This window comes from Bos indicus, chromosome 16 (assembly GCF_029378745.1).
Source record: "Bos indicus isolate NIAB-ARS_2022 breed Sahiwal x Tharparkar chromosome 16, NIAB-ARS_B.indTharparkar_mat_pri_1.0, whole genome shotgun sequence".
NCBI lineage: Eukaryota > Metazoa > Chordata > Mammalia > Artiodactyla > Bovidae > Bos > Bos indicus.
This window is the reverse complement of record NC_091775.1, coordinates 32,531,777-32,553,658: the sequence shown is the minus strand read 5'-3', so window position 1 is coordinate 32,553,658 and position 21,882 is coordinate 32,531,777. Positions and strand designations below refer to the sequence as shown.

Sequence of the window (21,882 nt, the reverse complement as noted above, 5' to 3'; positions counted from 1 at the left end):
TGATTTTGGAGCCCAAGAAAATAAAATCTGGCACTATTCTATAGTATTTAAAATAGAGTTCTATAGTATTTAATAAAGAGCTCTATGGAGAACAGTTAGGCTAACTGTGACTCCTCTCAGCACCTCCACCAACAGATGGTCTCAGGTTAGGTAAGGCATGAACTCATATCAGGCACCATATTGGTTGGATCATAAAGGCTGGTCCTTCAGTTGGCAGTGGGTGATTCTTCATATGGTCCTCTTCTAAGCTCTCCTCTGATGAACAGTCTCACCATCTCCCACACTGCTGCATGCCAATGATGGCAGAGGTACCTCAAACACCCATGCCAGATGCAGGCAGCTATTCTAGCCAATGGTTTATTCTGAAAGCTAAAGTCACCCTCATTGGAAGACCTGAGAACCATGCTTCTCTATCAAGGTTGCCAGGATTACGCACTCTTGTTCTTAGCATCCCACAGCACAGACCTGCTCACACCGTTTGCAGTACAAATGGAGTAGTATCTGAAACTGAGTCAAAAGCCCTTTAACTTCATGAACTCCTTTTGGGTATGCCAGTAGGATAGCTTGGCCTGTACCAAGCTTTGGGCTGTTCTGTAGTACCAGAAACCGGAAAATTCATGCCCTGAAATGTTGGCATCCTTGAAGGGAACATTGCTGAGAAATGGCCATTCCTGTGGAGCAGACAGCTTCCCGTGCAAAAAGGCGTGTGAAGTCTTCTCCCAAACGTGTAAATGTCTGTGAAGCAACCCTGAACAGGGGACTACCCATCCCTTACAGGGAAATAAACTCAAGTGAAGTGATTTTTCCCTTGTGGACATATGTGTTTCAGCGTCACAGCTCAGTAGTCTCACAAATAAAGACAAGCAGAGGCATGAGAGCTGCCCTCACCTGGGGGCCTGGCGACTCAATCTACCCTCTGCACAATGAACACTCTTTCTAGTGAGAGATAAAGAACCACTCAGATGTGGAGCACCTGGGCCGGGAGCACTGGGTTATAGGTCCTGGTGTCTTGGGACCCTTGTCCTCAATACTTGAGCTGGGCTCAGGAGGACACCGGTGACTCTTCAGACAATAGTAGAAAAGGATGTTCACAGACCAGTAGGATGTGAATGGGAAGGAGGCAGGGTCAGCGGGAGAGAGGCTGTAGCAGAGCCAGAAACTTGTGCAAGTTCATGACTTTAGCCTATCTCTGGTCCTTCTTTTCCTTTCTGTTCTTTCTTCCTATTTTTTTTCCTCTTCCTGGTGGTCAGTGGGTAGATGAAGGGGCCTGGTGTTTGGGGTCTAAGGCTGGGAGATTAGAATCTTTGAGCTGCATCCATCCTTGGCATCTCTTGCCCACATCTCAAGCTCTGTTTGGGGCTCTACAATACATTCTGGCAGTTTACAGGTAAAATGGGTAGAAAATGGGAGAGTTTCTAGAATGCAATGTAGTTCCAGAGTCATATCCTTAACAACATGAGGGATACCAGAATTTTCCTGGCATATAAACCCTGGTTGTTATCTTGATCTGACATCTGTAAGAATTCTGTGTGTATGGTTTCCATTCTTCAACACCAATGTGGTATTGCTTAAAAATAAACAAGCACTGTCTCCTTTTTCTAAAAAAGAGCATGCCTGTGTATATGTCTGGGAGGTCACATGTGTGTATGTCTTTGTGATTTTTATGTCTGCTGCCCACAGGAATCTTTCTCTTGCACATTGTTCTGGAGATTAATTTTCGAGGTTAACTAAGTTCCTTTCCTTTTGTTTCATTAGGAATTAATGTAAGTCACTTTGCTTTTTTTTGTGCCCTCATTGTGTTTGCATTGAAGGAGGCATATTTTTTAAAACAGATCCATGTCTATAAGTGGACATTTATGGCTCTCTCCCACAAGAATCAGGCCTTGAAGAAGGGCTGGCCCATCCATGGTGCTGTATTTGAGTTGCTCAACTTGGTGATTCAGAGCTCACTACTCTTCAAAAGAACATGGTCAGTAGATGCCTTTCTTCCTACGTCCAGAGTTCTTCACCTCCTTTCTGGGGAAGAAATATATTTAACAGCTGTCATGAAAGGAACATCTGTTTTCTTATGAGATTACCCGGCCAACATTGTAAATGTGTGACCCTGGCGGCCCTGTACCAACTTACCAGTTGGGACAGTTTCCCAACTCTCAGGGTCAGTGAACAATGGTCTTGAGATTCCAGATTGTCCTTTCAGAAAGGAATTTAGAGTTCTGTTGGGTTCAGGGGGAGCCTCAAGCAAATATATCCCTGGACGTTGGGCCACGTAGGAGAATCTCAGCCAAGGAGAGAACTGTGCTATACCCACTGAAGTCTGGGTGCTCCCAGCCATCAGGGAGTTACGGTGATGGTGGGGGCGCTCCCAGTCTTGAGGGTCTTTCTTTATCATGTGCTGTTTTAGATTTGCTCTTCTGTCATTGGCTTTAATGGATGGTATGATAATGTGTTGGGTTTTTAACATTTTATTTATTTTGGGCTGGGCTGGGTCTTCATTGCTGCTCTCAGGCTTTCTCTAGTTGTGGGGATTACTCTAGAGAGTTGCAGTGCACAGGCTTCTCATTTCAGTGACTTCTCTTATTGTGGAGCATAAACTCTAGGCTCCTGGGCTTCAGTAGTTGCAGCATGCAGGCTCAGTAGTTGTGGAGCACAGGCTTAGTTGCTCTGTGGCATGTGGAATCTTCCCAGACCAGGGATCGAACCTGTGTCCCCTGCACTGGCAGGTGGATCCTTAACCACTGGACCACCAGCAAAGTCAGATAACATGTGTTTACCTGTGTGTCTCCCTCACTGGGTAGTAGGCTCTAGGGCCTCTGCTCTGTACATCCTCAGAGTCTGCAGGATGGCCTCCTGAGGGCCCACATTCACCAAATGCTATTTGAGTGAGCCGCTGTAGACATTCACAAGTTAACGAGTTGGAGGGTGAGCAGCCTCATAGCCCCTTAAGGACAGCCTCTGCTTCTGTATCACATAGGAAACGAAATGGGCAGTCCCTGATGACTGTGTCCTGGTGCTTGAGTGATTTCTAAAACCAGCGCTTGCTCCTCTGCCTATTTCCATGCTGCTGATTTTTAAAGCTCTCCCTTCAGGAAACATCTGAAAGAAAGACAGATGAACTGAAAGAAAGACAACAGGAACAACTGTCAAGTCAGAAAGAGACTGTTGAATAGGAAGGAAATGGCAGCCCACTCCTGTATTCTTGCCTGGAGAATCCCATCTCCAGAAGAGCCTGATGGGCTATAGTCCATAGGGTCACAAAGAGTCGGACATGACTGAAGCGACCAAGCACATACACAAGGAAATTAAGACATACCTCTGTGTTCTTGTTGATAAATTTTTGGCACTCTGTCTAAAATGAAACCACCTTTTGTCAATACTTTAGAGCACGGGTCAATGGACTTTTTCTGTAAAAGATCAGATAGCAAATATATGGACTCTGTCATGACTATTCACCTCTGCTGTTGTCGTGTGAAAGCAGCCAGAGACAATATGTTAACAAATTAGTGTGGCCATGTCTCAATAAAACTTTATTTACAAAAACAGGCAGGGGGCTGGATTGGGCTGGCGGGCCTCAGTTGGTCAGCTTGTGTCCTAGAGTACTACGTGCTCTGTCATGTTCTTATAAAATTAATGAAAATTTACTCGTTATGCTATTTTTTTGGTGTTCTCTTGCTATGGCTAATAAAAGGTTGACTTATTTTGAAAAGCAAGATATTTTTCAAAAAAACTGTTTTAAAAAATGTGTGCAGTGGGGTGGGAGGGAAGTGGAATGTGTGTGCATAGAACGTGACTGTCTGAAAGAAGAGCAGCATGGTCCTTCCCAGACCCCAGTCAACCCTACTCTGTCGCCCATCCTTTCCCATCCCGCCCAACCCATCCTTCTTGCACGGGTCCCCAGGTTTAAGTTCTCACCCACCCTGGCCCTGGAGCTCGGTGGCCAGCAGTTCTGCACCTGTGCTCTCCTGTTTCTCTTGCCTCGGTGTCTATGCAGAGGTGCAGACTGAGTTTGAACTGATCACTGCCCTAGAAACTTTTCACTCTTTTTATTTTCCTGCCAAAGACAGTGAGTCAAACCTACAGTTTGTCCCTTCTTTCACCTTCTCTTCCCAACTTAATTGTCTTTGTTCCAAGTTAAAGGGTCATGATGAGGTAGAAAAAAACAAAAACTTTATAGCCACCATCTTTCACTCTCATCAGGTATGTTTTAGAGTCTAGAGAGGCCCATGTGAAACAATCTTCCTGGCAGTTTTACTGGCTTTCCAAAGGAGAACTAAAATGCTCGTTGCCAAGCAACGCACAGGCCCTGGCTTCCTCCAACAATGTGGACTTAAAAATAAAAAATTGTCCCATGATTGACTTATGAATGGGGGAATCATGTGGAAACACACAGGGCAAACAGTTTGATACAACAATGCTATATCTGTTTGTTTTGTCTTTGGTATCTTTTCCTGGGGCCTTTACAGGGCCATGTGGATAAATAACTGGGGTGTGCCTTCAGCAGAGCAACTGATGAACAAGACTCATCAGTAGGAACTTCATAGTACAGTTGATTCTGAGAATCATTTTCAGATTCAATGTTGTGAATTATGTTCAAAATCCATAGTTTTATTGTAATTTGCAGACATGCTTAGTAATAAAAAGTTTGAGCCACCCAATGCACATGTTCCCAGCTGAGACTGGACAAGCCAACAGCTTTGTCTTCTTGTTTCACCTCTCATCATGTAAACAAGGGTGTTTTTTGCAGTCTATTTAGTGACACTTTTTGTATTTCTCTGCTTTTTGTTGGTGATTTCACTGTGTAAAGTAGCCCCCAGGTATAGTGCTGCAGTTGTGTAGTGCAAGAAGGCTGTGGTTTACAGAAAAAATACATGTGTGAGAGAAGCTTCATTCAGGCATGATATAGTGCTGTTGGTGTGAGTTCAGTGTTAATGAATCAACAATATGGTACATCCAGGAAGAGGAAATTCACTGATGTATATGCATCAAAGTTCTGGAAAGTACTCAAGTAACATCGAAGTGCATGATGATACTGTGGAAACAGGCTGTACTGGTGGATTCATAATATGCTCATTTTTTTTTTTTTTCTTTTAAAGCATAGTGGAAAATATTGTAAGGCTGAAAGCCAAAGAAATTTATGGTCATGTTACCCAGAGTCAAGGAAATGTTAAATCCTTCTCAGCTAGTGTTTTATTATATAGAAGGTACATATAATTCATTATTTATAAGAAATAGAAATTAGGATGTCTTTAAATAGATATGCACATAAAACAAGGTTATGTGTTGATCAATTGATGAAATATTGTGACCCAGGGGTCTCAGGAACATAAACGCACATATTTCCCCTAGGGGCACGGCTCAGCATTCACTAGCTCAGTGTTCCCGGAGACTTAATAAAAATAACTGTCATAACTAATAAGAATTAACCATACATGATCACAACTTAACTCTGATGGGATGTATCTCCCACTTCCCATATGGAAGACAAAGGCTTAGAGTTATCCATGTACAGTGTCTGTACTGAGAATGTGTGCCAGGAAGGAAACTTGACTTCCCCATCTGGTTGTCAGCTCTGGGGGTTTCCATGATGTTCCTGATAGACATTTTGAAGGAAGATAAATGTTTAGAGCCAGGAGCTAGGGCTGGAGGGCTCCTCCTCCATACCCACTTCCTTTTCTGTCCAAGTCAGTTCAAGCTGCTATAACAGAATCCCATAGACTGAGGGACTTAAGTGAATTCCTCACAGTTCTAGAGGCTGGAAATCTGAGATCCAGGTGTTGGAAGATTTGTGCCTGGTGGGGCCCTGCCTCCTGGCTCATAGGTAGCTATCTTCTCACTGTTCCCGCACATGGCAGAAAGGACAAGGAAGCTCTCTAGGCTCTTTTGTATAGGGGTAAAAATTTCACTCATGTGGGCTCCACGCTCATGACCTAATCACCTCCCAAAGGTTCAACCTCCAGATACTATCACATGGAACGTTAGGCTGCAACACATGAATTTGGGGGAGATGTAAACATTCAGTCCATAGCATTCTCGTTCCACTGCTTTTATCACTGAGTGTTTTCCTTGAAGGGAAACTATGATATATTTTTAAATTGTACTGGCACTGAGCCATAGTGAGCCCAGTATCTCCGAACTGACACCTTAATTGGTCCCAGATGGAAAGGGGAAGCTATTGCTCTTACACAAGTCTGTTCTCCCTGAAGGTCTGATGCAGGTCACATGTGAAGTGGTTTTCTGTCTCTGAGGTCTAATCTCTGCTGACAGTGGCCTGCATGTCACATGGGGTCTCCTGAGCTGGATAGTCTCTCTCCAGAGAGCTGACTGGGGTGGGGGAGGGTGGGGGGCAGAGAGAGGGGGGCAATGGCTGACTGCTGAAAGTAGTGAAAGTGTTAGTTACTCAGTCGTGTCTGACTCTTTGTGACTCCGTGGACTGTAGCCTGCCAGGCTCCTTCTGTCCATGGAATTCTCCAGGCAAGAATACTAGAATGGGTAGCCAATCTCTTCTCCAGGGCATCTTCCTGACCCAGGGATCAAACCTGAGTCTCCTGCATTGCAGGCAGATTCTTTACCATCTGAGCCACGAGGGAGGCCCTGACAACCGGATTACAAGCCTGAGGACAAACCCCCTCTCCTCTGGCAAAACAAACTCAACACAGGGCATGGGAAGCAAAGAGCCTCCCTCAGACTTCAGGATCAGGGACGGCTCCAGAGACAAAATGACATTTGGCAGCAGTTAAGAGGCAAGAGTTGATGATGACGTAAGCAGAAGCCTCTTAAAAGCAAGGCAGGAAGAATGTCAAGACAAGTTCAGGAATGAAAGAAAAAACATGAGTCGTTCCTTCAGATCACTTTTTAAAGAGCCTAGAAACACCATCTCTAAACTCCTGGGCCTCATTACTCAGGACACTGGCCCCACACAGCACCTGCAAAATCCCCAGAGGAGTCCCTTCTAGAAAGTTCTGCCTTCTGTTGCTGATTGAGTGCTTGGGTCTATGTCTGTGTGTCCCCGGTTTTAATCAGGAATATGAATACCTTTTCCTTTGTCACTACCATGTGCAAATATATGTTAAGAGACAATGGCACTAAAGTGGGTGCAACTCCTTGGCCAAAGAAACCTTGCATGTATTATAAACACATAGCTCTTCAATACAAGTTCATGGCTGGAAAAGTGCTTTTTTTATTGCAGGGATTGCCTGGTATGGAAATTTGCAGAGAAAGGCCCGATATGCAGATAGCACGCCCAATCACGGATCACAGAGTTGCTCTCTCCCCATCCCTGCCTCTCATTTCTATTCCCAGGCCTCATTTTGGGCAGTGTCATATGCATAGACACACAGGAATGCCCCATCACAGCCAGGACAGTGGTGCCAAGGGAGGTGCTATCCATCCTTGGGGTTAGAAGCACTTGCTCAGCTGCCAACTACAAATAGCTTCATGTAGAAGATGATGTTAATTAGTACGCATTAAAAAAAAAAAAGGAGGGGGGAACCCCACTGCCCACAGCAAGCCATGTAGGGGCCTGAAGTCCTACCCTGACAGCCAGAGTGAAGCATGGCCCACTAATACAGCCTTAATTCACTTTGTTGGCAGAGAAAGCAAGCTCACCATGCTGCTGCGGGAGTCCCTGGGGAACGTGAACTGCCGCACCACCATGATCGCTCACATCTCGGCCGCCGCTGGGAACTACGCCGAAACCCTGTCCACCATCCAGATAGCCTCGCGAGTCTTGAGGATGAAGAAAAAGAAAACGAAGGTAAGGGGTTTGCTGGGGGTGCGGAGGATGAAGCAGCTTTCGGAGCCCTGCCCTGGAACTGAGTCAGAAAGAGCGGAATCACTGTTTCTAACCCCCCAGCACCAGGGGCCTGGTGAGCTTGGCTGCCGAAGGCCTGGCTCAGCATCCACCTCGGGGTAGGACTACCTCCTGGCCGATACAGAAGTCCTGTCCCCTCCCCACTGCTGGTGATTTCCTCAGTCATCCAGCCTGGACTCCTAATGGGGAGTGCTTGGTTCACGTTAGAGAGTTTAAACGATTGCGACTTTGAGGTGAAAATTTTTAAGAGCGATGGGAAATATCCATAGTTTGTATCTTGCCTACCCTGGTCCTTCAACTGATTGATCCCAAAGGAGACTGTTAGTTTACTCCTTGCTCAGGGGACCCTACTTCCTGTGCGTTTCCAGGAGGCACTTTTTCAGGCCAAGGGGTGTTGTCCTGTTAATTCAGTGGTTGATTCTGGCTGATGAAACCACTGGGCTCATTTTCTCAGGCAGAGGCAAAGCCAGGACAGTGGTGGTATGACAAGAATGTCTGAGAAAATCATTATGATTGTGGTCAGTCTGGTCTGTGGCCAGCTGGTGATTTGTGGGGGCTTTTTCCCCTCCTTTATATATATATTTATATATATATATATATATATATACATAAGAAATATATATATATATTTATATATAAATATATATATAGACACACATATATTTGGTCAAAAGCACATCTTTCCAACCAGTGTCCCATGGCACAAACTGTCATACATGGTTGGGTGTGCAAACTAGTGACCCCCTCAAGTCCTTAGGAGGTCACATGGGACCTGGGCTGGTCACCCCCTTTCATGAGCAGCCTCTGCTTCCCCAGTGAGCCTCACAGTAGTATGAGGGCATGACATGCAGAGCTGGGGCACCTGGCCTGGCACACTCGGGTAATGGCCTGGGGTCTGGATGGCCTGCGTGGAGCCAATGGCCTCCGCCAGTCACCTGGCCAGTTGCCCCACGACACCACACTAACTGTTTCCCTCTCACTCACAGTACACATCGAGCTCCTCTGGGGGAGAGAGCTCCTGTGAGGAAGGCAGAATGCGCAGGCCCACCCAGCTAAGACCCTTCCACGCCAGGGCCGCCGTCGAGTCAGACTTCCCCATCCCTCACCTGTCCAGCGACCCTGACTACTCCTCCAGCAGCGAGCAGTCCTGCGACACGGTCATCTATATCGGGCCAAACGGCACAGCCCTCTCTGACAAGGAGCTCACTGACAACGAGGGGCCCCCAGATTTTGTCCCTATCGTGCCAGCCCTGCAAAAGGCCAGGGGTGACAGCCGGTCCACTGAGGCTGGAGAGGCCGGTGCCAGCAAATCGGAAAGGGACTGCTTGAAGTGCAACACATTCGCCGAGCTGCAGGAGAGGTTGGATTGCATCGATGGCAGCGAGGAGCCCAGCAAGTTCCCCTTCGAAGAGCTGCCAGCCCAGTTTGGGGTGGAGCAGGCAGGCAAGAGTGTCCCATTGAGCCAGGCAGCCGGAGCAAGCCCGCTTTGTGAGTCTGATAAGGAAGACGATGGTTCAGACGGCCAGCTGACAGACAAAGAAGGTGCGGAGCCCCCGGCCTCCAAGGTGCAGAGGAATCACTCCCCTGTCCCTGCCGCATTGCTCACCAACAGCCCCACCCCTGCCTCACCCCGGAGCATCCCCGGCAGCAGCAGCCAGCACAATTCTTCCCAGCTCGCGCAGAGCCCCAGCCTCCGGAGCAGCCGGGAAAGCCTGAACTCCTGCGGCTTTGTGGAAGGCAAGCCCAGGCCCATGGGCTCCCCCAGGCTGGGCATTGCCAGTCTGTCCAAGACCTCAGAGTACAAGCCGGCCAGCTCTCCTTCCCAGAGATGCAAAGTCTACACCCAGAAGGGGGTCCTGCCTTCTCCGGCCCCACTGCCCACCTTGAGCAAGGATTCAGGCATAGTGTCTAGTGAGTCCCTGCTGCAGCCCGAGGTACGCACGCCCCCAGTTGGAATGAGTCCCCAGGTTTTGAAGAAATCCATGTCTACTGGGAGTGAAGGGTTCCCAGAAACCCCTGTGGATGACGATCATCAGGCAGCAACTTCCCCAGATTCCAAGAAGGAGATTCTGAGCACCACGATGGTGACGGTACAGCAGCCTCTGGAGCTGAATGGTGAGGATGAGCTGGTGTTCACGCTGGTGGAGGAACTGACCATCAGCGGGGTGCTAGACAGTGGCCGCCCCACCAGCATCATCAGCTTCAACAGCGACTGCTCAGTGCAGGCCTTGGCCTCAGGCTCCCGGCCCGTCAGCATCATCGGCAGCATCAGCGAGGACCTGGAGTGCTACTCGAACGTGGCTCCTGTGTCCGAGGTCAGCATCACGCAGTTCCTGCCCCTCCCAAAGCTGAACCTGGACGAGAAGGCCCGGGAGGCGGGGAGCAGACGTTCCTCCATCAGCTCCTGGCTGAGTGAGATGAGCACAGGCAGTGACGGTGAGCAGCCGTGCCACAGTTTCATAGCACAGGCGTGTTTTGGGCATGGGGAAGCAATGGCAGATCCTCCTGCCTCGGAGTTTGTCGGCAGCATCCAGAACACTGCGGTGGTGTGCCGGGAGAAGCCCAAGGCAAGCCCCGACAACCTGCTCATCTTGTCTGAAATGGGGGAAGACTCCTTCAATAAGGCAGCCCCCATCAAAGGCTGCAAGATATCCACCCTGGGCAAGGCCATGGTCACCATCTCTAATACGGCCAGTCTGAGCAACTGCGAAGGGTACATCCCCATGAAGACCAACATTACAGTATACCCCTGCATCTCCATGAGCCCCCGAAACGTCCAAGAGCCTGAGGTGTCCCTGGCCACCGTCAGCTCAGTCCTCAAAGCAGCCCAGTCCCAGGAGAGCAAGGAAAGTGGTGCAAAGAAAGAGATGAAATTTGAGGACCCCTGGCTGAAACGAGAAGAGGAGGTAAAAAAAGAGAATGCTTATCCCAATGAAGAAGGGAGTAGGTTTGAGACAGCCACGGGCCCCCCAAAGCCTGAGGCCAGAGCAGAACAGGACAAGAAGGCCAGCCCCAGTGACAGGCTGAGCAACAGTAGTGGTGAGGTGTCTGCCTCCCCAGGGGCCGACAACTTCAGGAGAGTGGTGGATGGCTGTGAGATGGCCCTGCCCAGTGTGGCTGCCCAGAGCCCCGTGCATCTCAACAAAAGCCTGAAGTCCAGCAGTCTTCCCAGGGCTTTTCAGAAAGCCAGCAGGCAGGAGGAGCTAGACAGCCTCTTCTACCATTGCGCCTCAGAGACCAACGGCATTGGCTCGGCTTCCAGCACCCAGCCCTCCAAGGCCACCCTGGAGAAGAAGGTAGCGTCCCCCAAGCACTGTGTCCTGGCTCGGCCCAAAGGGACTCCCCCGCTGCCCCCTGTCCGGAAGTCCAGCCTGGACCAGAAGAACCGGGCTAGCCCACAGCACAGTGCCTGCAGCAGCAGCTCCAGCAGCCCCTTGAACCAACCTGCACCCTTCTTGGCCAGCTTCCCCGACGAGCCCAGCAGCAAGATGAAGGATGCCAGCAGCAGCAGCAAGCTCTTCAGCGCCAAGCTGGAGCAGCTGGCAAGCCGGACCAACTCTCTGGGTAGGACCACAGTCAGCCACTACGAATGCCTCTCACTGGAGAGGGCCGAGAGCCTGTCCTCCATGAGCTCCCGGCTGCACACGGGCAAGGACAGCACAATGCCCCGCACAGGGAGGAGCCCGGGCCGCAGCGCCGGGGCCTCGCCCACCAACCCGGGCCCCACGCAGTCGGCCGGGGCCTCGCCCAAGGCCAGCCAGTCCAAGATCTCCGCCGTGAGCAAGCTGCTCCTGGCCAGCCCCAAGGCCCGCAGCCTGTCCACCTCCACCACCAAGACCCTGAGCTTCTCCACCAAGTCCCTGCCGCAGGCCGTGGGCCAGAGCTCCGGGCCGCCCCCCGGCGGGAAGCACATGTCCTGGTCCACCCAGTCGCTGAGCCGGAGCCGGGGTTCCGGCCTGGCATCCAAGCTGCCCCTGCGGGCGGTGAACGGGCGCATCTCGGAGCTGCTGCAGGGCGGCGCGGGCGGGCGAGGGCCGCCTGGGCGCGCGGGCCCCGAGGCGGAGGACCGCGCCATACCCACCGACGAGCGCCCGCCGCCCACCGCCCCGCTGCCCTCGCCCTACAGCAAGATCACACCGCCGCGCCGGCCCCACCGCTGCAGCAGCGGCCACGGCAGCGACAACAGCAGCGTGCTAAGCGGGGAGCTGCCGCCCGCCATGGGCAAGACGGCGCTCTTCTACCACAGCGGCGGCAGCAGTGGCTATGAGAGCATGATGCGCGACAGCGAGGCCACTGGCAGTGCATCGTCCACCCAGGACTCCATGAGTGAGAACAGCAGCTCCGTGGGCGGGCGCTGCCGCAGCCTCAAAGCCCCAAAGAAGCGCGCCAACTCAGGTAGACGTGGGTACCTGGTGGGCGTGGGGTGGGCCCTGGGATGCAGGGATGGGAGCCCAGGCACCCCTGTCCCGGCCACCTGTCACCTGCTGGGGACAGAGCCATCACTGTCAAAACCAACCTTCCGTCAGGGCATCACTCAGTCTTCAGGCAGTGATGCTGGTCAGTCTCAGCCCAGAGAGAAGGCAGGCCCCCAGGGCACCACTCCTCACTCACCAGCCATGGGTTGTGGAGGGTGGGGGTGTGGGGGGCGGGAAGAGGCCTCTTCCTGCATGAGATCTCCCCATTCTGACCCCAGACACCTGGTTTCTCTGCTCAAGGACCAAGAATACTGCAGTTTAGAACCACTCAAGGGATCAGGTCATTGTAGCTACACTTATGTGGAGAAGGAAATGGCAAATCACTCTAGTATTCTTGCCTAGAGAATCCTGTGGACAGAGGAGCTTGGTGGACTGCTGCCCATAGGGTCGCACACAGTCAGACACAACTGAAGCGACTTAGCATGCATGTATGCATGCATTCGGAGAAGGCAATGGCACCCCACTCCAGTACTCTTGCCTGGAAAATCCCATGGACGGAGGAGCCTGGTAGGCTGCAGTCCATGGGGTCGCTAAGAGTCGGACACGACTGAACGATTTCACTTTAACTTTTCACTTTCATGCATTGGAGAAGGAAATGGCAACCCACTCCAGTGTTCTTGCCTGGAGAATCCCAGGGACAGAGGAGCCTGGTGGGCTGCTGTCTATGGGGTCACACAGAGTCGGACACGACTGAAGTGACTTAGCAGCAGCAGCAGCATTACCTTATGACCCAGTGGCCCCCAGAGCCTAGCAGCCGTTCTCTGGGGTGGAATGAAGTCCACTGTCTTATGGAAGGTGCAGTGGGGGCAACCCCACCTCCACCCCACTGCCCCCTCCACACACACTGGTGGAATAGTCAGGCCTGAAATATCCAACATTCACACACACACACACACACACACACACACACACACACACACAGCACACCACCCCCCTCACTATGGAACCAAAATGCATGCTTTTGGAGGAGTCTTTGCTATGTCCAGGAATCTCCTATCAAAAGACAAATAAGTCCTCTGGAGGAACTGCCGTGTATAAAGCCCACTGATTTGTCTCTTTGGAGTTTGGGGGAACATGTGATAGTAAGTTGTGATGGGCAAGGAGAAGAGGACCTAGGTCAGAGCTGATGGCCCAGGTGGCCATAGGGTAGGCGAGGTGAAAGGTCAGTAAAAAGAGAAAGGGACAAAGAGAGAAGACAGGAGAAACCAAGGACATCTTTAGCTACTTGAGAATTTTGCTGACTCATCTTTGCTCTTAAACGGCCTTCAGAGAACTTGCCGCCACTCATCTTTAGCACAGGACTCATTTGTAAGGAAGCTGTCTCCTGCAGAGCCTCACACGCAGTTCTGCACCTTGGTTGATGTGTGAGTGGCCTGTTGTCCAGCCTTCCTAGCCTGTCCTTAGCTACACTGTGCTCCTTCTGTAGAACCTGGAGCTCTCAGAAACCATTGCCCAATGGAATATTGATGCCACCAGCACATTTGGGATTAAAAGATGAGATGAGACCCAAAAGAAAGGTCTCCTTTTTCCTGCAGCTGCTCCAGCCAGCAACTGCTTCTCAAGTTTTTTTCTCTCAACTCCAGGGTTGCTTTTTCCTATTCTCACACTACAGACAGGCGCAAACTCTGGAATATTCTAATTTAGATGTAAGGACTGTGGTCAATGCACACGATAAAACCATTTGTCTGCCTAAAAAAAAAAAAAAAAAAAAAAACTTCAAGGGACAACAGAGTCATGCTGTAATTCTAGATGTTACGAGGTATTAATAGGTTGCCCCATCCACCCATCCCATCACAGATTATGAAATACCATGAGGATGTTAGCCTCCCTGCATGTTTGGGAGTCATCGTGGCCGTCAGAATCTCGACGTTTCTATTTCCCAGGTGTTGTGTGCATCAGGCCTTGATTCACTTTGATGGTGCTCCATATCAGGCCCTGGGCCCTGAATCTCACCACCAGACCTGGGAGAAGAATCCCATATAATACAAGTGGAGAACAGAAATCTATTCAGTATGACATGACAACTGCTGAGTCCTATTTTCAGAGTCAAGGGCATTAAAATGTACTATAGTGGTTACTAAAAATAACAAGAAAGTTTAAGCCAGAGCCTTTGCCAAAAAAAAAAAAGTCTGGCCTTCCCAATACTTGTTTGATAAACCTTATTCATTACAATCTACCCAATCTTTGTCTTCAAAATCCAGATTATTGTGAGACATTTGCTATGTGCTCACGTACATTTGAGTGTTACAGAGTGCTTTCACATACTCTAATTTAGCATCTTGAATCTACCTATCCAGTTTATTCTTTCAATAGCTTTACTCTTTTTTTTTTACTTGAATTGTTTGGTTTGGCTGTTGCACTGGAGTAGAGGGGAAGAAAAACTAAGGCAACTACTTGGAAAGTGGACCACAGACCCTGCACATGTCCTTGCTTGGTGCTGCCTCTGTTTGGAAATGTGTTCTCTGAAGGTCCCTCGTTAGGTTTGGCTGTTGGTGTACAATCAAAGCACCGGGCTTGGTGCCAGAGATGGGATTTCACAGGGAGTGCTGAGGGCATCGAACCTCTGTGAGCAGCTGCTGTAGATCCTGGGCTCCCTAATGGATATGGCAGTGGAGATACGCTCCTTGCATGCGAGGTGACCTTGTCTCACTTATTTATGATTATTATTAAGAGAAATGCTGACTGTCAGACATAATCAGCATAAATCAAAGGCAACTTCTTTAAGAGAAGCCATAAAGCTCCTCAAAGGAAACTCCTAGCTCCATGGCTGGATTTTACAGTTACTGGAGATGTTGGGAACTGCAGGGGAGGCAAGCAGTCATCTGTTAGTGGAGGTTGCTTTTGAATTTGGAAAACTTAAATTCTTTTGTTATCTCCTTAGTGAAAACGAACTAGAAATATATTACTAGGAAGAGAACCTTGAGCTCTGTGAGTGCTTTATAGTACACATAGAGAAACCAAACATCCTGATGGTTCACCTTTCCAGTCCCATTCCTGGAGATCTGTGCTGGTGGAGAGTGAGCAGATTGGGCTTTTCCTATGGGCGTGGTGCAGTAGGAAGACTGAGCTAGAAAGGCAGGAGACTTGGGGTCTTGGGTTGTGTGACATTTAGGGAGTAGCTATACTCTCTGGGCTTCAGTTTTCTCACATAGAAGTAAAAAGAAGGGGTTGGTAGAGGTGGTTCCTACACTGTATAAGATGATGTGAATAACATAAAGAATATTGGTGTTAATATGCCTTCCTTTCCATAAGATGATGCATAGTCAATGGGATTTATTTTTGAGTTGTTAAACATTGATCAGACCTCTTCTGTGCTGTTAGAGCTTGGTGATATGAAAGTTGCAAGTGTGTCTGGGAAGGGCCAGGCAGCATAGAAAACCAAGCCACTGTGAAAAGTATGTAATCTCATCGGAGAGCAAGGACAAAGAACATGAAACAGAGAACAGTGAACCAGGAACCAAGATGCATTGCCAAGTGCTGAGTGAGGAAGTGAGGGCTAAGTGGAGGAAATATTTAGACAAAGATGGCCCAGAGCAGTTGAAGAAGGCTATAGGGAAACACTGGAATTGAGCCAGGCCTTGAAGGATGCTGGGACAAAGGGCATTGTCGGCTGAGGCAGCTTGGGGCATTAAGAGCGTGGTTTATGGACAACAGAGTGGGATTAACTCAATAACGGTAATATTCTTAATGGATGTGATGATAAACAGAAAACGTAAGCCCAGATCAAGTTATTCCTTGAGCATCTGGCAACTATGATAAGAATTATTGCAGTTGGCAATGGGGAGTCATTTATAGGTTCTTGGTTGAGAGTGTCATAAGATGACAGAAGCTGTGGGTTGCTTTCTGTTGATGGATTTTCATCTGTCCCTCCACCGTTCCTTGCCAGCCCCGCTATGATAGGTGCACGGACATGTAGGTGTAACTGTTAGGCATGAAGTAAAGTTATGACAGCCAGTCCAGGTAGGGAGCAGATGTTCAACCTGTCCATAGGTTAGCAACTGAAAATCAGTTGCTAAAAGTATATGAATCAGTGATGGGCAGTGTGTTGTGTGGCTGCATCAGCTGGGCCCCACCTGAGGCCCCAGCTTTCCACTGATAGCTCATTTATATCACCCATCACGTGGGCCCTCCCTGACTCTCTCTCTCTCTCTTCTTCCTCATGTTCCTGACACTTGACCCCACACCTGGTGTGTTACCCCCTTGGCTTCTTTCTTTCTCCCCACTTGTCTCTCAGGCTGGCCAGGGAAATATGAAAATTAGATTAGGTTTGAGTGAAGTTCATTTCCATTGCAGCAAGCCCCGGTGTGGTGTGACCCTGCATCCAGAAAGCCCAGGAGAGAAGCCAGCCGGGGAGCATGTCGGTTCTGAAATGCACCCAGGGCTCAACCTGCCTGGCAGGAGCTTCTCTGAGGCCTGTTCGGCACTTGACTCAGCCTGTCAAGTCCCCGGCGCTGGGCTGGTGCAGGTTACCATGAATCAGGTGGACACTGTTGATTGATTCATTGGTTGGTTGGCTGGCTGGTAGTGTGGTCCTACAAGTTAGCTGAGTTCTTTTCTATGTACTTCTGAGCGCTTGCCCTGCTGGTGACCCGTGTTTCACACACTGAACCTAACTTTTTATTTTCTTTCCCACTCTAAGCACCAGACACTGTGCCTTCCCTTCTCTGGGAGCTGAGTAAACATTACTGACTGATAGGTTCAGTTTACAGATCTTCTGCCCCGGAATCTGTGACTGGTCACTCCTCCAAGGGCCTAGAGCACCATGCTTCACTCTGTCTCCTCCCCTTGGTCCATTCGGTTCTCAGGTGCAATCTTATTTTGTTTTAATGAATTTCAGGAAACACAGTGGTCTCTGGCTTAATGGAAACAGGGCTAAGGCGAGTGGCTTGCTGGCTGATTTTAAATTACTAGAGTGTTTCTAAGAGACTTCATCTAGAAACAGATGAGAAAGTGTTCCAAATAAGACAGGCTTTTTGACAATAAGTTGGGAAAAAATAGAAAAGTCTGGCTCCCTAAGACACTGAGGAAGCTCCTTAGAGTGCAGTGTGGGTGGAGGTGGGTGCGGGGCTGAGAGGCACCGAGTGAGCATGTGAGGGGCCTGGGCTCTGCCTAGAGGACAGGTCCATGGCCGGCCATCTCCCCATCTCCTCTGCAGCCTGGGACAAGCTCACTCATCAGTTCGAGCCCGACAGCTGCCCATGCGGCCACATCTGCATCCATTTGGGAGGCCTGGGGCTGGCTGGCTCTCGTTGGTCAGTAAATCCACTCACTGATCTTTCCCCGCCCCCTCTTCATCGCTCATGCCTGGGTGGCCTTTGAGCATCGGTGCTTTCTGCTTTCTGACTCACTGTCTTCCTAGTGATGCTTCCCTGGGTCAGAATGAAGATGGAGGGTGATGGCCGGAGAGCTGATATGGCGGGCTCCCCGCGGGCGGCCGGGGTGGGCATCTGTATGTCCCTCAAGGTGTGTTGTGGGCCTCTTTGCTCGGAATGCCTGTGTTTTCTGACACTTGACCTAAGAAGCAGCATCTTCAGATTCAGTGTGGACACTGTTATCTGCACTCAGTGATGGTAAAGATGGAAGGCCTGACATCAGACTCCTTGCTGGAGTCATCAGCGCTGTGGAGAGTAGGGTGGGATGGGCCATGACAGGTTGGGGGCCCCTCCAAACATATGCAACTGGCAGCCAAGCCTGGAGTGGCTGGGAGAGCAGGGGATTCAGGTCAAATTGGGGCCTTTTCATGCAGCAAAACTGTTGGCACTTATCAACTTTAGGTTTTTTGTTTAACACTTGACATCTCCATGTCCATACAGAGTGCTGGGCTGATGAGTAGGGAGTGATAGAGAAGAAAGAATCCTTCTGATGACCCACTGGCATCAGGGGGGAGGCTGGTTCAGGACGAGTGGTCTCCAACCAGACAGCTGCATCTGGCAGGTCCCACACCACTACTGCCCGACCAAGGCGCTTCCCCACCCTTCCAGGAGCCTGGAATAGAGCGGCCACTGGCAGGGCCTGGGCTCAGAGGAGAGCAGGAAGCATCTTCTTGAGAGCATGTGGAAATCCAAGAACTCATATTTCTATGGGAGCCAGACCAAAGTCCTGTGGTCAGTTCTCTCCGAGTGATGATATGGCATTTCGGCACCGTTGTTTCCTGTGCCGTTTCCAGCAGAGCGAGGGCACCATCTCTCCCTCTGAAATTCCCTTCATAGCATTAAACTCCATTTCCTCTGGTCTGACCACATTCCCCTGGCCCCTGCCCTCAATTTTCCCCATCACACCCCAAGTAAGACTCCCAGTGTACTTCTGGAGGAGACGTGAGGGGCAGGGAGGCCCCTCAATAGTGGGTGCAAGTTCTGGATGATATCAGTTCATTCATGGACCTGATTTACCAGTGACCAAGTTCAGAACGAACCTCCGTCCATAGTTCTTCAGGCGGTCTGTCTATCAGATGTAACCCCTTGAATCTATTTCTCACTTCCACTGTATAATCATAAGGGATTTGATTTAGGTCATACCTGAATGGTCTAGTGGTTTTCCCTACTTTCTTCAATTTAAGTCTGAATTTGGCAATAAGGAGTTCATGACCTGAGCCACAGTCAGCTCCTGGTCTTGTTATTGCTGACTGTATACAGCTTCTCCATCTTCAGCTGCAAAGAATATAATCAATCTGATTTCAGTGTTGACCATCTGGTGATGTCCATGTGTAGAGTTTTCTCTTGTGTTGCTGGAAGAGGGTGTTTGCTATGACCAGTGCGTTCTCTTGGCAAAACTCTATTAGCCTTTGCCCTGCTTCATTCTGTACTCCAAGGCCAAATTTGCCTTGATTTAGTTTTCTGGGTGTGACTCAGAAAACTAAGATCATGGCATCTGGTCCCATCACTTTATGGAAAATAGATGGGAAAATAGTGGAAACAGTGACAGACTTTATTTTGGGGGGGCTCCAAAATCACTGCAGATGGTGACTGCAGCCATGAAATTAAAAGACGCTTGCTCCTTGAAAGAAAAGTTATGACCAACCTAGACAACATATTAAAGAACAGAGACATTACTTTGTCAATAAAGGTCCATCTAGTCAAAGCTATGGTTTTTCCGGTAGTCATGTATGGATGTGAGAGTTGGACTATAAAGAAAGTTGAGCACCGAAGAATTGATGCTTTTGAACTGTGGTGTTGCAGAAGACTTTTGAGAGTCCCTTGGACAGCAAGGAGATCCAAGGAGTCAATTGTAAAGGAAATCAGTTCTGAATATTCATTGACTGATGCTGTAGCTGAAACTCCAATATTTTGGCCACCTGATGCTGGGAAAGATTGAAGGCAAGAGGAGAAGGGGATAACAGAGGATGAGATGGTTGGATGGCATCACCGACTTGGTGGGCATGAGTTTGAGTAAACTCCATGAGTTGGTGATGGACAGGGAAGCCTGGCATGCTGCCGTCCATGGGGTCGCAAAGAGTCAGACACAACTGAGCAACTAAACTGAACTGAAATTCAGAACTCTGAGAAAATCCAAGATAGCCAGTCACTACACACAGGAGAAGCCCTTAGACTACAATTCACTTGACATTGGACACTCACTTCTCACCCTGGCAGGGCTTGATTGACATGGTGAGGAAGTTGAGAAGATTGCAAAAAAGCATAGAAAAAAGATAACAGAAATTAGCCTTCAGAATATCTCTATCAGGATATTGTAGCCCTGTAAAATGTCATTCTCCTTTCAGGCTTCTTTACTTTTCTCTCACCAATCAGGGTGATCTCTGCTCTCATCTCATAGGGTGCCCTGGAGAGATGAGGAGGCTAATAGAGAGTGACCCTAATTCCTGATATTTTCCCATCTGTGGTAACGAGACTCCTCAGTGTTCCCCAATGGGCCCTGCCTCCTGGCATCGCCCTTGATTCATCCCCTCTCATACTCTACTATGGTTGGTCTTTGCGTCCAGTTGAATAAGGTAGATGAAAGTGATGGTTATGTCACTTTCAAGATTAGGTTGTGAAAGACACTGGAGCTGCTCTTTCTTGCTCTGGGTAGATTAGCTGCCATGCCATAAATAGCCCTGTGCAGAGGCCCACCAGGCAGTGCACTGAAACTCCTGCCAACAGCCACAACAGTGAGCTTAGAAGTGGATGCTCCAGCCACAGTCAAGCCTTCAGAGGATGGCAGCCCCATCTTGTGAGCTGAAAACTTGACTGCAGATCACAAGAGACCCTCAGCCAAAACTACCTGCTCCATCAGCCTCTCCCAGATCCCTGCCTCGTAGGAATGTGTGGGAGAACCAACATTTGTTATTTTTAGCTGCTGGGTTTAGGGTAATTGGTCACACAGTGATAGATAAGTGATACACCACCCATCCCATGAGCCTCCTCAGTTCTTCCCCTTTTTCTCACATAAACAGATGCTTAGAGTCATCCCAGAAATGTCTGGACCCATGCACCCAGTGAGATGGGTGCACTGAGATGCCCATATAGCTTCCCAGATGGTGCTAGTGGTAAAAAATCCACCTGCAGTACAGGAGCCACAGGAGACATGGGTTCAAACCCTGGGTCAGGAAGATCCCCCTGGAGGAGAGCATGGCAAGCTACTCCAGTGTTCTTATCTGGAGAATCCCTATGGACAGAGGAGCTTGGCAGACTACAGTCCATAGGGTCAAAAAGAGTTGGGCACGACTGAAGCGACTTAGCACTTGCAGCATGCACAATGCCCATACATATACCTCCCTAGGGGCTGAGTATATATTATCCAACTGAGAAAATAGGGCTTACCAGGAGTCCCATCACAAGTGTTTGCAGCCTGAGGAATGAGGGCCAAGTCTCCACCTGAAGGATGCTCAGACTCTTCTTGTCTCTGAGAGCTGAACATCTTCCCAGTGATGCTCGGTGTTCTTTGGCCTCCACGCATGTTCTGCAGCAGCCAAGTCTCACTGGAGCTGAGCTCCAAAGGCAGAACTGCGTGCTTAGAGTCAGCTGGCATGATCAGACCAATTAAATAAAAAACCCAAACTACCGGATGGTTCGTTTCCATTGTAAGGGAGACAGGTATTTACTTCAGTGGTTGACATCTTCAGTGGTTGACACTTCCTAGTTTCGTAAGTTAGTGTGTGTGTGTATGCATGTGTGTTTGCACACACATACATACACAAGTTAAAGATCTGGCCCCCCAAAATGAGATTTGACATGAAACCAAGGGAGCCTAGAGACAGAGTACGCTCTGTAGGGAAAGCTGACTTTGTGTTTCGAGTCCCTTGTTGTCTCCTGAAGGAAAGACTCTGCACTCTGAACAGGCACACACTGCCCTGAACGCTGCACCAGCACCGCTGCCACCACCTGGAGCTGCAGGTAGTGGCTTTTCACACTCCTAGCTCCCTAGGTTGGGGAGAAGGTTGTCCTGTGCCTTGGCCCCCTGGTTCTGTTTCAAAGAGTTCTGGCTCTTTTTCTCTCTGAGCTTATGGTATTTTAAGCTTTTCTTAGCAGTCACTGCATCTCTTGAAGTTGGACAAAAGTACAGTGTCTTTCTCTTTGGAAGGGTCATCACGTCACACAGGCCACACTGGCCCAGCATGCAACAAGCAGAACCAACTGGAATCGGGGAGGAAGATGGAGGGAGAGT

At 49.4% G+C, this 21,882-nt stretch overlaps 1 protein-coding gene across 2 annotated transcripts in view; it reads left to right on the top strand.

Annotated features, from left to right (window-relative positions):
• KIF26B (kinesin family member 26B) overlaps positions 1–21,882 on the top strand; it is a 517,976-nt gene that overhangs the window by 481,386 nt on the left and 14,708 nt on the right. For both annotated transcript variants that reach the window (XM_070768089.1, XM_070768090.1), the window contains 2 exons: positions 7,588–7,750; positions 8,794–12,202. In XM_070768089.1, coding sequence (XP_070624190.1) covers positions 7,588–7,750; positions 8,794–12,202 — 3,572 coding nt within the window. The remainder of the gene's footprint in view (positions 1–7,587; positions 7,751–8,793; positions 12,203–21,882) is intronic.